At 40.9% G+C, this 18,147-nt stretch overlaps 1 protein-coding gene across 4 annotated transcripts in view; it reads left to right on the forward strand.

Moving 5' to 3' along the window:
• The window catches only part of MID2 (midline 2), a 108,446-nt gene that overhangs the window by 70,846 nt on the left and 19,453 nt on the right, over positions 1 to 18,147 (forward strand). For all 4 annotated transcript variants that reach the window (XM_059883661.1, XM_059883663.1, XM_059883664.1 and 1 more), the window contains exons 4-5: positions 4,789 to 4,896; positions 6,276 to 6,424. In XM_059883661.1, the coding sequence (XP_059739644.1) occupies positions 4,789 to 4,896; positions 6,276 to 6,424 (257 nt within the window). The remainder of the gene's footprint in view (positions 1 to 4,788; positions 4,897 to 6,275; positions 6,425 to 18,147) is intronic.

An 18,147-nucleotide genomic window follows, 5' to 3' on the forward strand; every position in this document is an offset into this window, starting at 1 on the left:
GCTCTTTGCAATACCAGGGACTGTAACCCACCAGGCTTCTCTGTCCATTGAATTTTCTAGGCAAGTATACTGGAGTGGGTTGCCATTTCCTACTCCAGGGGATCTTCCTGACCCAGGAATTGAACCCATGACTCTTATGCCTCTTGCATTGGCAGACAGATTCTTTACCACAGCTCCACCTGGGAAGCCCATGCTTGCTATTACCCTCAATTAAATTAACCCAAGTTCATCTTCTTAAGAAATTTTATTATAGTTATTCTCCCACCATCTTACCTTCTTTCTTCCCCTGCAAAATTTTCAAAGATACTATATATTTTTTGATAAGGTTCAATCTCACTAAAGTAAGGTTCAATCTCATTATCTTGGCTCAAAATTTCCCCCTTATCACCTTTTAAATCTGAGTCCTATCCATTTTCAAGTCCCGCTTCATTCAGGCATCTTTTCTCCAATTCCCCACTGAGACTGATCTTTCCCTTCAATTTCTATACATTATAGCCTACATCACTCATTGACATTTCACTTATATTACCTTGATTTCTTTTATATGTAGGTGTTTTTCCCCATAAAATTGGCCAAGGAGCCAAAAAGTTGAAGCCTTATCACCCTTTTGGATTGTACATTTATTAAGGGTAGGTCCTGAGCATAATGCATTGCATACAAGAGATGATTAATGCCTGGTTGATGATAAAGATGGTGATGATTTTTCCTGGTTTCAGGGGATAGGATGGATTATGAAAGAAAGCAAAGGAAAGATTCTGCAGGTAGAGAGATGAATTAATGAAGCTTTTATAATAATATTCAATAAAAGGTGATAGGGCTTCAATTTATTGTTTCCTTGGTTCAGAGCCTCATTGTATTACCAGAAGGACTTTAGTGAGATTGAAAAGAAAGGAGGGGAGGACTTTGGGACTGCTGTGATTTTATGTGGGGATGAGGAAGAATTAGATAACTGAACCTGAACAAGTGCAATAATGATAGCATTAACTTAAAAGAGGAAATCAGAGATGGAAGCTGGGTTTAGAGGGAAGATGATGAGTTTGTTTTTAGACATACTGAGTTATGATAACTTGAGTAACTAAGTGAACATGTCTGACAAGCAGTAAGATACTGCTCTCCATTCAATTCAATGCAACAAATATTTACTGAACACCAACCATATGCCAGTCACTGTGCTGGAGATATAGTCAAATAATACACAGCCCCTGGCCTCCGGAGCTCATGTTTGCTCAGGAAAGTCAAATTAATAAATTCCTATAAGGTAGTAAATGATATGATAGAATTATATATAAAGTGTTGTGTGTGCATGCTTAGCCGCTTCAGTTGTGTCTGCCTCTTTGCAACCCTATGGACTGTAGTCCACCAGACTCCTCTGTCCCTGGTGATTCTCCAGGAAAGAATGCTGGAGTGGGTTGCTGTGCCCTCCTCCAAGGGATTTTCCTGACTCAGGAATTGAACCTGCGTCTCTTGCCTCTCCTGCATTGCAGGTAGATTCTTTACTGCTGAGCCACCAGGGAAGCCCATATAAAGTGCTGCTGCTGCTGCTGCTGCTAAGTCGCTTCAGTCGTGTCTGACTCTGTGCGACCCCACAGATGGCAGCCCATCAGGCTCCCCGGTCCCTGGGATTCTCCAGGCAAGAACACTGGAGTGGGTTGCCATTTCCTTCTCCAATGCATGAAAGTGCAAAGTGAAAGTGAAGTCGCTCAGTTGTGTCCGACTCTTAGCGACCCCATGGACTGTAGCCCACCAGGCTCCTCCGTCCATGGGATTTTCCAGGCAAGAGTACTGGAGTGGGGTGCCATTGCCTTCTCCGATATAAAGTGCTATGGGAATATAAATAGGGAATCAATTGTATCCAAGCAGGTGAGAGAACGTTTCAGAAGTGACAATCTTTGACCTGGGTTTGGGACGATAAGTAGAACTTTGTTGAACAAATAAATAGTGAAATGAGTTTCTAAGTGAAAGTACAGTCTTGAGCAAAGGCACAAGACATGGATGTACATGGCCTTCTGGGGGAACATAGATAGTCTGAAAACACTAAAGAGAATACAATGACAAAATAAAGATGGATAGTGCAGAAGAGGTAACGATTCTCAGGAGCTGAAGACAGGATTCTGCTACACTAGACTGGAGAGACAGTTTAGTATGATAGTTAAAGGTGTGAACTCCTAGAGATGGATGCTCTGGGCTCAAATTCCATCTCTGCCACTTACTAGGGGTGGGGCCTTGAGCAAGTCAGTTTCTCTGTGCTCAGGTTTCCTTATCTGTAAAATGGGGCTAATGATACCTCCTTCATAGGGTTGTTTTTTTTTTTTTTTTCAGGTGAAGCTAGAATTGGTTTTATTAAAAGTAATCAAAATAGTCCCCAATAATATGAAAGTGAAAGTCACCCAGTCATGTCCACCTCTTTGTAACCCCATGGACTGTAACCTGCCAGGCTCCTCTGTCCGTGGAATTCTCCAGGCCACAATACTGGAGTGGGTAGCTGTTACCTTCCCCAGGGGATCTTCCCAACCCAGGAATCAAACCCAGGTCTCCCGCATTGTAGGTGGATTCTTTACCAACTGAGCCACCAGGGAAGCCCCAAACTTCATGACATGACTGAGTGACCTTCATTTTCACTTTCAAATAATATGGCATCCATTTAAATAGATCCTTTTAGAGAGATGAAGCACTGCCTTAGAAAGCTTCTGCTGGTATTTTAATTAAAAGATCCATAGGGTTGTTTTGATGTTTGAGAGACCTAGTATATAAACTATTCAGGACAGTGCCTGGCATACAGTGAGTGTTAGGTCAAGGTTACTCCAAGGGCTGAAATAAAAGAAACAAGGCATCACACCACTGTGTACTATACCATCAGCGGCTATAAATAGGAACTGTCTTATGTCTCCAAAGAGTCTCTGCAGAGATCCAGGGAGCACTAGATGAATCTCTGATTCCCACATGAGTGGGAATTCTTTGAGAGGGTGATATTATCTGCCTTGGAAAGGAAGAACCAATTTAGGGAGAGGTGAGCAGTCTGAGAAAAAAATTAGGATGGCCAGAGTGGGACTGTTCATTCAGAATAAATGGAAGCTCTCACTGTGGCATTTCCCTTCTGGCAAGTGAAAATAAACCAAAAGAAGGTTGAAATTCAGCAAGCATATTTAATTTCAGTTTAATAGGAAACAGAAAATTGACCAGCAGGGACCTTAGAGGGTAAGAGAGGAGACAGTGGGGCCTAGTGACAGGTATCTTGCTGGGCTTGGAGTACATAAAGGAGCCCTCTAAAGAGGGCTATTGCTAAGTCACTTCAGTCGTGTCCGACTCTGTGCAACCCCATAGACAGCAGCCTACCAGGCTCTCCCATCCCTGGGATTCTCCAGGCAAGAACACTGGAGTGGGTTGCCATTTCCTTCTCCAATGCATGAAAGTGCAAAGTGAAAGTGAAGTCGCTCAGTTGTGTCCGACTCTTAGCGACCCCATGGACTGCAGCCTTCCAGGCTCCTCCATCCATGGGATTTTCCAGGCAAGAGTACTGGAGTGGGGTGCCATTGCCTTCTCTGCTAAAGAGGGCTAGCAGGTGAAAATGCAGCCCTACCTTGCTAATGAAGCACATCTAACGACTTCAGTTTTGCTGCTCAAGAAATCCATTGTCTATGCCTCAGCTTTTTAGAGCTCTACTCAAATGATCCTTGAATAGACTCTTGGAATGATTGAGCTTCCCTCTGTGATGGCTGCTGAAATGGAACTGAACCTTATCTGCCCACCTTGCCAGCCCAGGAGTTTCCCTTGACACATCTTGTTTGAATTCTGTTCTCACCACTTCCCACCTGGGCAGTCTCGACCAAGTCACTGAAATTCTCTTAGCCTCGGTTTTCCCATTTGTGAAATGGAAATAAAAATAGCTCCTATATTATAAAGTGGTTATGATAATTATATGAAATAATTTATCTATAAAGTACTTGATACATTGAGTGCTTAAAAGACATAAGTTTGGTTCCTTTTTCTTTCCCTTTACATTTAGGCAGCCCAAAGATCCTCTGTGCTCATTTTAGCCCAGCTAGGGACTTCATATTATCTAATGTCTACAGTAGTAGAGATGGGCAGGAGAAGGCAGTACATGGGAAGACGATGAAGAATGGTGGCTTTTTTTTTTTTCACCCTCCCATCCTGACTTTGCAGTAAGGATATTTTGATGTAGTCAGTATCCACAAATAGGAAAGGTATTCAGATACTGGACAACCCAGAGTAAGAGATATCTATTAAGACATGATGACAACTGTGTGAAAATACATCTATACAATCATATACTTAATATGAAGATAGAGCTAAACATTCATATATTTTAAAATTAGAAAGGAACAAGGAAAACTGAAAACATTTTTATTAGGATGGTAGAAATATGTTGTTGTAAGGTTAACCTTAGTATTCTTGTGCCTATGGAGAGGGATCCTCTTTCCCTGACATACTTATATCTTTGTACTCTCTTTGCAAAAGAACAACAGGAGGACAGGGTGCTAGATTAAAGGGAATTGAACAGTGGGAATAATATGCCCCCATCTCATCTGTCCTTCTGCCCAGCCTTCCATTAACCATCATGATATACCAGAGGCCAGAGACCTTCCTGTCTGTGGTGCTTCAATGCCCTTGCATCATTAATATCATCATCTCTACCCTTCTTCTAGGAGTGGATCTTATGAGGGAGGTACTGAAGAAGTTGTGCATGCTTAGCTGTTAGTCCAAACCTTTGAGAACCTGCAGGGGACAAGGGCAGAAATCACTATGTAACACTCTGGACTTTCTTGGCAGGTGAATACCGCTATGCATGAGGCAAAACTTATGGAAGAATGTGACGAATTGGTAGAGATCATCCAGCAGAGGAAGCAAATGATTGCTGTCAAAATCAAAGAGACAAAGGTAAAACAGAGCACTTTAGTGAGACCAAGGCCAAGTTGACTTTACAAAAGTCCAAGTTTCATTCCAATGATTCCAGTTTAAACTTGGATCATGAAAGCAAGAAGATATGGGGGTTTAGGGAGAGAGACAAAGAAGAAGCAATCTTTGGCCTATGGCTCTGAATTCAGAAAAGATGATGGCAGTTTTGCGGTGATGGAATCATTTCATATTGTGACTTGGTTGGTAGTTACATGGGTATATGTATATGCAAATATCATTGAGTTGTACACTTCAGATTTGGTGCTTTACTCCAAGTCAATACAAAAAGAACTGTGGACCAGAACTATGGAAGGATCATGATTGCCATTGTAAGGACTTAGGGCTTAATCTGAAAGGCATAAGGAAACCATTCTATTCAGTTTCTTATGATGGGATAAGACTGAAAAATATAGCAGAAGTATTCAGGGTAGATCAGAATATGATGATACTAAAGTCAGGGAATCAAGTTATGAGGCTTACTGAATGATTCTTGGTATAAGTTGTTGAAGGCCTAACCCAGGAAAGTGGCAGCACAAATAGAAGGGAAGAACATAACAGGCATCACTAGAAAGGAATTGACGGGAATCGTCAACCGATTATATATATAAAAAGGATGAAGGAGAGAGAGAGAGAAGACTTCCAGGCTTTTAACATGGGAACTGAAGAATCGTGATCAAGAAGGTGAGGTGTGGGCCTTCATGCAGCTATCTGATTTTATGCTTATTGGTCTGCTGGTTAGTATAGTGATGATGAGCTCATGCTATGTGTACAATGGGAGAAGCTCTGAGAGCCTGGAGTGATAACCATTACTTTGTGCCATGCTGGGTGGTTCCTTACTAACACAGATATTGAAGTTTCTGAGAACACAGATCTGTGAGCACACAGGTACGCATGAATGCCTAGAGAGAGAAATATATACATATGAATGTGGATACTCTTAAAGAAAAAGGAGGTGTTTTTTATTAAACATATACATGACAATATATTGACAATAAAATGTCAACAGAGGTGATCTCCAGGTGGTAGAGTTTCTTTTTATACTTTTTATTTTCTAAATTTTCTATAATGACCATGCATTGCTTTTATAATCAAAATAATTAATATGATCAATAAAAGAAGAGGTAGGTAACTTAGAGTGTATGATTGAGTGTGTTGCAGGGTCAGTAAGCGGGTGGAGGGAGGAGTTGGCAAAATAGACATGGAGAGTAGGGGGAGAAGGAGAGTGGTCAGTTCAGGGACCATGGGATGTTCAAAAGTCTTATTTTTAGAATCACTGCAGCAGATCTCCTTCATGTTGTTTTATCATTTTTAATTAAGCACTGGATATGTTTATCTTGTTTTTCTTTTGCTAATTCTTTAAGGTTATGAAACTGAGAAAATTGGCACAGCAGGTTGCTAATTGCCGCCAGTGTCTTGAACGGTCAACAGTCCTCATCAACCAAGCTGAGCATATCCTGAAAGAAAATGACCAGGCACGGTTTCTCCAGTCTGCAAAAAATATCGCTGAGAGGTGAGTTCCTTATGGTCTTTCAACATGCCTCCTCTTAGGAAAAGGGACCAGCTTAAAGTCACTTAATTCAGTTCGGGCATGTTTGTAGCCACTGCCACCTGAAGATTTTGCCAGCTGGCTACTTACTAAGCCTCAGTGTGGTAGGTAGCCCTGTGGATTTCTGACGCCCCTTTCTCTCTCTGCCACCTCCCAGTTCTTCTTCTTTTTTTTTTTTTTTTAAATGTTGAAGAATTCCAGTTTTATTCTGTTTTTTCCAAAGTGATTTTTTTAAAACTTTTTATTTTGTATTGGAGTATAGCCAGTTAACAGTGTTGTGATAGTTTCAGGTGAACATCAAAGTGACTCAGCCATACATATGCATGTATCCATTCTCCCCCAAACTGCTCCCCTCCATTCAGAGCCACATAACATTGAGCAAAGTTCCCTGTGCTATACGGTATGTTCCCAGTTCTTCTAATACACAGCCAACCATGCACCCTAGTGATGCCACAGCTCTATGCTACCTAGTCAGGCCTGGAGCTTTCTATGTTGGTGTTGGTTTAGGGGCAGAGAAACTTTTGGCCACATACATAGATGCGTGCCCTACCTAAGTCTAGACCATAGCACTAGACTCCCTGGGTTTGAATCTTGCCTCTGACCTTAAACTAGTTGGTTGGTCGTAGGGGAGTCACACAACCTCTCTGAGTCTCATTCTCATTCTCTTATTTGCAAATAATAATAGTACCTATCTCATAAAGTTTTTGTGAGGGTAAAATGAGTTAATATTCATAAAGGTTTAGAATAATGCCCAGCATGTGGACTTTCCTGCTGGTCCAGTGGTTAAGAATCTGCCTGCCAATGGAGGGGTCATGGATTCAATCCCTGTTCCAGGAAGATTCTACATGCCTTGGGGCAACTGCTGAAGACTGAGCACCCTAGAGCCCATGCCCCACAACAAGAGCAGCATTAGTCTCTCAGTCGTGTCCAACTGTTTGCGTCCCCATGGACTGTAACCCTCCAGGCTCCTCCGTCCATGGGATTTTCCAGGTAAGAATACTGGAGTGGGTTGCCATTTCCTTCTCCAGGGGGTCTTCCTGAACCAGGGATCAAACCAAGGTCTCCCGCATTGCAGGCAGACTCTATCGTCTGAGCCACGAGGGGGCTTCCATGAGAGAAGCCACCGCAATTAGAGAGTAGCCCCTGCTCACCACAACTAGAGAAAGCCTGCGTGTGGCAACAAAGACTCAGTGCAGCCAAAAATAATTAATTAAAAAATAATTCCCAGTACAAAATAAATACTCAGTATTCTTATTATTGGAGAACAGAAATTGCGGATGAGAGGAGATTGCCACTTCTTGCAGTATTACTATTAGCAATATTTGACTGTTTAATTGGGGCTTCCCAGGTGGCTCAGTGGTAAAGAATCAGCTTGACAACGTGAGAGACGCAGGAAATGTGGGTTTGATTCCTGAGTTGAGAAGATTCCCTGGAGGAGAAAATGGCAACCCACTCCAGTATTCTTGCCTGAAAAATCCCATGGATAGAAGAGCTTGGCAGGCTCCTCCATAGGGTCGCAAGGAGTCAGACACGACTGAGTGAGCACACATACATGTTATCTTAATATAAATAACTTTTAAGTGTTTAAGAAGAGTAAATTAGAGGTGAAGAAAGGAAAATTCTTTCAGGAAGTTTCCTGTAAAGGGAAAGAGAAAATATGGTGATAACTAGAAAGAGTATGAGATAAAGGAAGGTTGTAAATTTTTTTTTTTTTAGATAGGAGAGACATGAATGAGTTTAAAAGTGGATGTGAGGTCAGCTAGAGATGGGCAAAACTGAAGGTATGGAAAAAAGAAGGTATGTAGCCAAGTAATGGATGTGGATGTTGGTATGCCCAGCAGTTTGGTATGAGAAATTAAAGAATTTATCATTTCATATCTACTCCTCTCTCTGTAAAATAGGAGGCAAAGTCATTTGCTGAGCATGAGCAGGAAGTTAGCAGGGTTCTCTAGCTTTCTGAACATATGGAATACAGTTATAATAATTGCTTTAATGTCTAATTTTAATATCTGGGTGAGTTTCAACTACTTACTTTTTTCTCCTCATTATGGGTTTAATTTTCTTGCCTCTTTGTGTGCCAGTGCTCAGTCTCTTGTGTCCGACTCTTTGCGACCCCATGGACTATATATAGCCCACCAGGATCCTCTGTCCATTGTATGTCTGGTTATTTTCTATTGGATGCTAAACATTGTGAATTTTATCTTATTGGATGCTGTGTATTTTTGTATTCCTATAAATATTCCTAAACTTTGTTCTGGGACACAGTTAAATTACTTGAAAATAGCTTGTTCCTTTCAGGTCTTGCTTTGAAAATTTGTTGGGTGTGATCAAAGCAGTATTTAGTCAGGGGAAGTTTTTCCCCACTACTGAGGCAAGACCCTTCTGAGTACTTTAACAAGTGCCCCATGAATCATGAGATTTCCTGGTCTGGCCAGTGGGAACATACACTATTCCTGGGCCTGTGTAAGCATTAGTATTCGTCCCCTCTAATTCTTTTGGATGGCTCTTTCTCTGGCATTGGACACTTCCCCCACATGCATGTGTTGATCAGTATTTTGTTGAATACTAGGGGCAAAAGCCCTTTCCAGTTCTCAGAATTCTCTCTGTGCATTGTCCTCTCTAGTCATATGCCCTGAGAACTTCAACCAGCTTAGTCTCCTTGATTTCTCAGCTGTGTTCTTACTTAGGGACTCCATCAGATACCACCTGATTGCCCCTTCATGTACATTTTATTACCTTAATTTTTCTGGAACAAATTTTCCCTTAGCTTCCTAAGAAAGAGTACAAGGGAAATACATTTTTGAGAATTTATTGTTTAAAGAATATTTTAAATTTGTTTTCTAAATTGAAAGATCGGAAAAACATTTCCTTATTTTTGAAAGCCATGGCTCTATTGTCTCCTAGCTTCCACGTTGTGTTGAGAAGTCCACTAGTTTTTTGATTTCGGATCTTTTGAATGTGACATATATTTTAATATCTGAAGCTTTGAAGGTCTTATCTTTAAGCCACTTTTCCTGAAATTTCACCAATGTATGTCTTGGTGTGAGTCTTTTATTATTCATTTTTGTTGGGCACTAAGTGAGTCTTTCCAATTTGAAGACTATTGACTTCTAGTTCTAGGAATTTGTCTTTTATTATTTGCCAATGGCTTCCTCCTCTTCTCCCTTTTCTCTTTCTGGAACTCTTATGAGCCAGATTTCGGACACCCTAGATTTTCCCTCTAATTTTAAGAAATCTTTTCTTCTACAGTTGCAGAAACCAGTAATTGAGAAACCAAGCACCACACTCGGAGAGTTGGAGAATTCAGGTTTATTACACTGGCGGGCCCAGAAGAGTTAACACTCTAACCTCTGAGCCCCGAACAAAGGGGTTCTAGAGTTTTTATAGACAGATTAGTGGGCAACACTAGCTGCTAATAGGCTGGTTTAAACTAAGGGGGTTTCATGTGTATGGGAACAGGAGTCAAGATGGGGAGGGGGATGCCTGACCTTTACACATACAGGCATAATTAAGCAGGTTTGCGGGGGCAGGGCAATTGCAAAGAGCAGGACAAGGGTGAGCAAGATAAGCTCCAGTTCCTAGTATTATAAGTCCCCACTTTCTGAGAGTACGTGACCTAAGTGATCCAGACTTTGCAAGGAACAAGCTGAGTTACATAGGCAGAACAAGCAGGTTATGTAAAATTTTAACTTTTCCTCTTCATTCTCCCCTCTCAATGCTTCTAGCACTTGTAGAAAGCATCATCTCATGTTTTGGTAAGACATTCAGAGCTCCCTATCATTTAGGGAGCTATATTGAGCTATTACCACTTATAACATTATGGATTCAATCCATGAGGTTATGAACTGGGTAATTGCATTGGGAATACAAGGGCCAAACAAGAGCACTGCAAAGAGCATGAAGAGAGGACCTATTAAAGGGAGAAACCACGATGCCCAGCTCGTGACATCCAGATATTGTTTCAATCATCCCAGGAATTAGCTAGTTTCTCTCTCCTTTTCATGATTTGTTCCCTTAGCTGTTGGGCCATGTCCCTGACTATTTCTGATTGGTTTACATAAAAGCAGCATTCTTCATTCAAGAAGAGGAAGAGTCCTCCCTTTTCAGCTGTCAGTAGGTCTAGCCCTCTCCTATTCTGTAAAACTACCTCAGCCAAGGAGTCTAGTTGGTCCTGTAACTAGTTGGTCCTGTAGCAAAGAGCACAGCAATAATACCAATTAGGGATAGAGGCCAGCATTGACAATGAAAATCCATCGATATTTTGATAGCCGAATCCTCAAGCTTCTGCCGTGCGTTGACCAGTCAGCTGCTGGAGTGTGTGTGGCTGGAGCAAGGATGAAGAATCTTCAAGCTTCTTTTTTTTTTTTTCCTTTACAATATTGTATTGGTTTTGTCATACTTCTGCTGTGTGTTGACTAGTCAGCTTCCAGAGTAACTAGAGCAGGGCTCAGTGTCCTTCATGGGTGAGGGCCGTTGTCTTTGGAACTGGACCTTGAGGAGGTTTTTGGGGTCCTAAACTGCTTTCCAGGTGTTCTCATCACAGGAAGTAGCTGTCTTCTTGACTCTGGTGTGGTGGATCCAAGGGATGACACGTATAACTAACAGCAGTAGGAGTTGCCAGGATAACTGTGTGAGGGCCTGTCCAAACTGGCTGAAGTGTTTTTTTGTTTTTTTTTTTTTAATCTAATCTTTAACCCATACATCATCTCCTGGCTGATAGGGATGAACCCACTTGCCCAAAGGAATGGGTGTCCTTTCTAAGGTTTCTCGGGCAATATGGCAGAAGACTTTTCCAGGGCTGAAAGGTGTCAGGACATCTCCAGGTCAGCTAGTTGTTGGTGGTCTCCCTTGAGCTTTTATTTTTATCACTGGGGGTGGTCTCCCATATAAGATCTCAAAGGGAGAATAGCCTGAGGACCTCAGGGTGCATTTACAGAGGGAGATGAGAGCCCACAGAATGATAAGGCAGCATTCTAGCACTGTCTGGGTGTTGGCCAGGGGATATTCTTGTTGTACTACTACTTGGAGAAACAAACCTAACAAGAAAATTAAAGATATATGGCCCAAAGATTAATAGATGTAGAAAAGCTGCTGGGGGGCTAGCCAGGAGAACCAGGTCCAGGCATTGATTCGTGACATTAGTGTTTCTCTAAGTATGAGAAGATGCAAGAATTTGGACTCATAAAAATCTTTACTGAAAATATCTATCTGAAGGCCTGTTTTGTTTTGTTTTGTTTTTGTTTTTCCCAGAGCACAGAGTGTCTTATTTTTTGTCTCCACCCTGAACTCCTTTTAAGGTGGTGTTGAAGGTCAACATCTTAGAGTGGTCATGATTTAATCTTTGTAGAGGCAGCTGGCACGGGCCAACTTTCAGTCAGCAGGGCCCCTTCATAGCCATATATTTGACCATGTTTTGGGGGCATTTCATGGTCATTGTGTCCCACGGTGCTGGGAGGGCTCATTCCCAGGTCTAACAAGGATTCCATTGAGAGGCCACTCAATGTGTGTTGTCACTATCCAGGCCTTGTAAGTAGTGAAAGTCTCTGGACCATACCTGTCTTACTAGCCTCTTGGTCCAGGAAAATATTTCCTCTTGTTGCTTCTTCCCATATCTAGAGTTACACTATTACAATTACAATTACACTATTACTATTACAATTCTTGATCTCATATGGAACTGCATATCAGCATTTTATCACAGGCTCAGTCATACATTTGGTAATGCAAGAAATAATCTTCTGAAGCAGGCTACATAGAAAATAATATAGCTAGCGGTTATTAGTAAGGTTGCAAACAAGAATTTAAGTCAAGAACTTTCATTGGGTATAGCCCGGTATATCCCAGGTCATCTGAGTCAGTTAAATGATTATAGCCAAGTGTTCATCTCCTGGTTGTACATCATGGAGCATCTGACCTTTATCCAAAGATTGGTTACTGAGATAAGCTTTAGAAACAATCTTAGAGTATCTTTTTAAATAACTTAATTAAACCTTTTAGCAATATAACATCAGTTCAGTTCAGTCGCTCAGTTGTGTCCAACTCTTTGGGACTCCATGGACTGCAGCATGCAGTCCATCACCTCCCTGTCCATCACCAACTCCCTGTCCATCGCCAACTCCCTGTCCATCATCAACTCCCTGTCCATCACCAACTCCCTGTCCATCACCAATTCCCAGAGTTCACTCAAACTCATGCTCACTGAGTCAGTGATGCCATCCAACCATCTCATCCTCTGTCGTCCCCTTCTCCTCCTGCCCTGAATCTTTCCCAGCATCAGGGTCTTTTCAAATGAGTCAACTCTTTGCATGAGGTGGCCAAAGTATTGGAGTTTCAGCTTCAGCATCATTCCTTCCAATGAACACCCAGGACTGATCTCCTTTAGAATGGACTGGTTGGATCTCCTTGCAGTCCAAGGGACTCTCAAGAGTCTTCTCCAACACCACAGTTCAAAAGCATCAATTCTTCGGCGCTCAGCTTTCTTCACAGTCCAACTCTCACATCCATACATGACCACTGGAAAAACTATAGCCTTGACTAGACAGACCTTTGTTGGCAAAGTAATATCTCTGCTTTTTAATATGTTGTCTAGGTTGGTCATAACTTTCCTTCCAAGGAGTAAGCATCTTTTAATTTCATGACTGCAATCACCATCTGCAGTGATTTTGGAGCCCCCCAAAATAAAATCAGCCACTGTTTCTCCATCTATTTGCCATGAAGTGATGGGACCAGATGCCATGATCTTTGTTTTCTGAATGTTGAGCTTTAAGCCAACTTTTTCACTCTCCTCTTATACTTTGAAGAGGCTCTTTAGTTCTTCACTTTCTGCCTTAAGGGTGGTGTCATCTGCATATCTGAGGTTATTGATATTCCAGCAATCTTGATTCCAGCTTGTGCTTCATCCAGCCTAGCGTTTCTCATGATGTACTCTGCATATAAGTTAAATAAACAGGGGGACAATATTCAGCCTTGACATATTTTCCTATTTGGAACCAGTCTGTTGTTCCATGTCCAGTTCTGACTGTTGCTTCTTGACCTGCATACAGATTTCTCAAGAGGCAGGTCAGGTGGTCTGGTATTCCCATCTCTTTAAGAATTTTCCACAGTTTATTGTGATCCACACAGTCAAAGGCTTTGGCATAGTCATTAAAGCAGAAATAGATGTTTTCTGGAACTCTCTTGCTTTTTTGATGATCCAGCAGATGTTGGCAATTTGATTTCTGGTTCCTCTGCCTTTTCTAAAACCAGATTGAGCATCTGGAAATTAATGGTTCACTTATTGTTGAAGCCTGGCTTAGATAATTTTGAACATTACTTTGCTAGTGTGTGAGATAAGTGCAATTGTGCGGTAGTTTGAGCATTCTTTGGCATCGCCTTTCTTAGGGATTGGAATGAAAACTGACCTTTTCCAGTCCTGTGGCCACTGCTGAGTTTTCCAAATTTGCTGGCATATTGAGTGCAGCACCTTCACAGCATCATCTTTATATAACATTACATAACATAACAATATAACTAATATTACATATATATACTATATATAATATATTAACATATAACATTATCATATAAAACATTAACATATAACATATTAACAATATAACATAGCACTATAACATAACAAGGAACTATCTCAGAAGTGAGTCTTAGTAAGCACAGACCTTAATTAACAAAACTAGAACTTAATATTCAGTGAAACATGTTTTTTTTTTGGAGAACTCATTGTGAGGACATAACACTGTAGCCAGGGAAGGCTTTAGCCCATCAAATAAAAATGAGGTCTGTCAGGGAGCCGGGAAAAGCCAAGTGGCCATCTTGGTTTTCCCATAGCCCTGGCTCTTGGATTTTTAGCTGTTGTTTATCCATTTTTAATTCCCTGATTTAGGAGCAGACTATTGCCATGTTTTAAGGACATCAAGATAGCAAAAGTCTAACTGTGAGGGGTTACTTTTTTGTAGAAGCAGAATGAACTTTGTCTACATGTACCATAATCGTAAATAATGTTTTTTTACTTCACCAAAGTAACAAAAAGATTTTAAGAACAAATATAAATCACTTAAAGGCAAAGACAATCATAATCTGTTATCAAAAGCTGCATTCTAAGAAAACTTTGTTCTCTAAACAGAGAGAAGACCAAATTCTAGTCTGGTACCAGCTTACTGTTAATAACAAAATTTGTTTATCTGCTTAATCTTAGAAAGTCTTTTCCATAAATTTTGAAGAACTAGCAGTATTCTTCTAAAGCATGAGAGTAAAACCATAGAAGGCATGTTTTAAATCTGACTAATTGCAATTGACCAAGAAACCTGGTCATTGTTGTGATATGTAACACTTTAATATGATAACTAGAATTATAATTGACCATATTTTATCAGGGCATATCAGATCTATATGAATTTTACACAATTTTAGGATATCAATATTTGTAACATCAACCATACATTTTAACCTGAAAAGATTTCTCATCCCTTTAAAGTACTTCCCATGTAATTTAACATGTCCAGTAAACCAAGGTAGCTTAATAGCTCTTTGGGATGTCTCAGGGGCCCTCTGAAGCATCCCAAAGTTAGCTAGAAGTCAAGTTATTTAGGAAGTTTTGTCAATAAATGTCAAAAGGGTTTATAACACTCAGTCAGGTAGGATCATATAAGTTACTGTGAAATAATGGTTATTCACTTAGCCAAAGTTAACAAAAGATTTCAAAGGTAAATGTAAAACAGATCAATTAAGAGGTAAAGAAACATAAATCTATCATTAAAAGCAGTTTACCATCTGAAGAAAGTATGTCCTCTTATCAGAGAGAAAGGCAAAATTCAAGTTTTTGCACCAGCTTACTTTAAACTCATTTAGGTAAACTTAATTAAATTTATTTTAAACTTGCACAAAACTTTTTTTCAGGGTCCACTTTCCACAAACTTTCTGTAACAGCCACCTGTAAGTCAGATCTACTTTCTTTTTCCTTTATAAATGTAATTTTATTTTTATATCTTCTTTATTAAAAACATACATCTTCCTTATTAGATTAGCAAACAGACATTAATACTAGATATTTAATATTGAATATTTCCCGGTTTTCATGAATCTGACATTTATTTAGGTTAATTTTTCTTGTATTTATAATTGTTTGATTTGTAAGCACTTACTTTTCTTTAGGCCAATTAAATTAGAACTCATTTACAACTTCAGCAATATCAGAAAAAAACAAAGACATACACTGAGACATACATAAATCCAGACAGACAGACTGACAGAGATCTTATAGTTTTCTGTTTGAGATTTAAAATATCTCTTTGACCCCCTTTTTTTTTTCTTTGCTTGAAGTTCTAGTTTGCCCAAGGCTGAGATCTCAGGCAAAGTGAGTGGGCTGTGTATTTCAAGGACATGGAAAGTGTTAACTTTAAGTTTTTTCCTAGGCAGGCCTTTTAACAAGCTAGTTGTTTTTAATTACATATGCAAAAAGAATTGGTTTTGCAGTTTCCAAAATGAAAAATTTCTCTCACTCCATTTAATCAGCAATCATGCACTCGCAATCATCCAGAGGCTATCACAATGCCTCTCTTCTCCTGAGTTCCCTATCTGATGCTCCCTTCCTGGGAGCTCCAAGGAGGTGATCAGTCTCCTCTTCTACCTGTTGGGGTAGTACCTGCCTGGGGACTGGCCCCAGGGCCTTACCTGATCCTATGGCCATTCCTGGTGTGTTGGTCTGTCCCGCCAATGAGTCCAGTCAGGGCTTGGCCATCTGGAGAGTCAGAACGCCTGTGCAAAAGAGAACCCAAAATACCGTCAGATGGTGCACCTCCTTGTTTGTCTCTCCACTCAATTCCACTTGAAGTGGCTTCCTTCACTCCAGCCCGACCGAGCCACCAGTCTGGCAGCTGGTGTGGTTGGAATCTCACTGGGGCCTCCAGAAATGTGGCAGAAACCAGTAATCAAGAAACCAAGCACCACACTCAGAGAGCTGGAGAATTCAGGTTTATTACATCAGCGGGCCCAGAGGAGTTAACACTCCAAGCTGCTGCTGCTGCTGCTAAGTCACTTCAGTCGTGTCCGACTCTGTGCGACCCCACAGACGGCAGCCCACTAGGCTCCTCTGTCCCTGGGATTCTCCAGGCAAGAACACTGGAGTGGGTTGCCATTGCCAAGCTCTGAGCCCCGAACAAATGGGTTCCAGAGTTTTTATAGACAGACTAGTGGGCAACACTAGCTGCTAATAGGCTGGTTTAAACTAAGGGGTTTCCTGTGCATGGGAACAGGAGTCAAGATGGGGAGGGGGATGCCTGACCTTTCCACAGACAGGCATGATTAAGCAGGTTTTCAGGGGCTGAGCAATTGCAAAGATCTGGACAAGGGTGAGTGAGATAAGCTCCAGTTCCTAGTATTGTAAGTCCCCACTTTCTGAGACTACATGACCTAAGTGATCCAGACTTTGCAAGGAGCAAGCTGAGTTACAGAGGCAAAATGAGCAGGAGGTTATGTAAAATTTTAACTTTTGTTCTTCACTACTTTCCGTGACTTTATCTTCTAGGTCTAAGATGTTTCCTTTATTTTTCATTCAATGCTTCTATTACATTTTTAATTTAAGGATTCATATTTTTATTAATAAGACCTCTTTCTTGATCCTTGCTTCTTTTTTTACCATTCTGTCCTTGCTTTATGTATACAAACTTCAATAAGTCCCCTACATACGAATGAGTTCCAATCTGAGAGCATGTTCATAAGTCCAAATTGTACATCCAACAAAGTTAGCCTAGGTACCCAACTAACATATTGGCTGTTGCTGCTGCTGCTGCTAAGTCACTTCAGTCGTATCCGACTCTGTGCGACCCCTGAGACGGCAGCCCACCAGGCTCCCCCGTCCCTGGGATTCTCCAGGCAAGAACACTGGAGTGGGTTGCCATTTCCTTCTCCAATGCATGAAAGTGAAAAGTGAAAGTGAAGTTGCCCAGTCGTGTCCGACTCTGAGCGAATCCATAGACTGTAGCCTACCAGGCTCTTCCGTCCATGGGATTTTCCAGGCAAGAGTATTGGAGTGGGGTGCCATTGTCTTCTCCGACATAATTGGCTACACAGTACTATACTGTAGTAGGTTTGTGATACTTTCCACATAAATAATACATAGAAACAAAAAAACAAAGAATTTTTAATCTTATAGTACAGTACCTTGAGAAGTACAGTAGAACAGTACAACAGCTGGCATACAGGGGCTGGCATCAAGTGAACAGGTAAGAGTTACTGACTGGAAGAGGGAGAGGAGGTGGGAGATGTTAGGGCTGAAGGATTGTCAGCAATAGAGATGGAGGGCAAGCTACAGTTTCACTCACACCTGACGCTGATGGAACTTACATTCACATGTTTGAAAGTTCGCAACTTGAAGGTTTGTATAGGGGACTTACTGTATTATCTTCCTGATGATATTAATGATCATTAAAAATGTCTTCTAAACTGCATTGTCTTGGTTTCCTCCATGTTCCATTTCTCTGTTAGTTTCTGTCTTTCCCTAAATGTTTGGGGAGCTTTTCGCTGCCTTTTTGAATTTAAGCACTAAAAGGTGATTGGAATATCTGAGAGAATGAGAACATTTTGTTGCTTGGTGAGCTTTGCTATAGGATTTTAAGGCGGGATGTTAGATTTTTATTGAGTGGACCCCGTATGTGTTAGTTCTGTAGGTGTTTTCTCTTGGCTTAGTTAGCCCT

This window comes from Bos taurus, chromosome X (genome assembly GCF_002263795.3).
Source record: "Bos taurus isolate L1 Dominette 01449 registration number 42190680 breed Hereford chromosome X, ARS-UCD2.0, whole genome shotgun sequence".
NCBI classification, from domain to species: Eukaryota; Metazoa; Chordata; class Mammalia; order Artiodactyla; family Bovidae; genus Bos; species Bos taurus.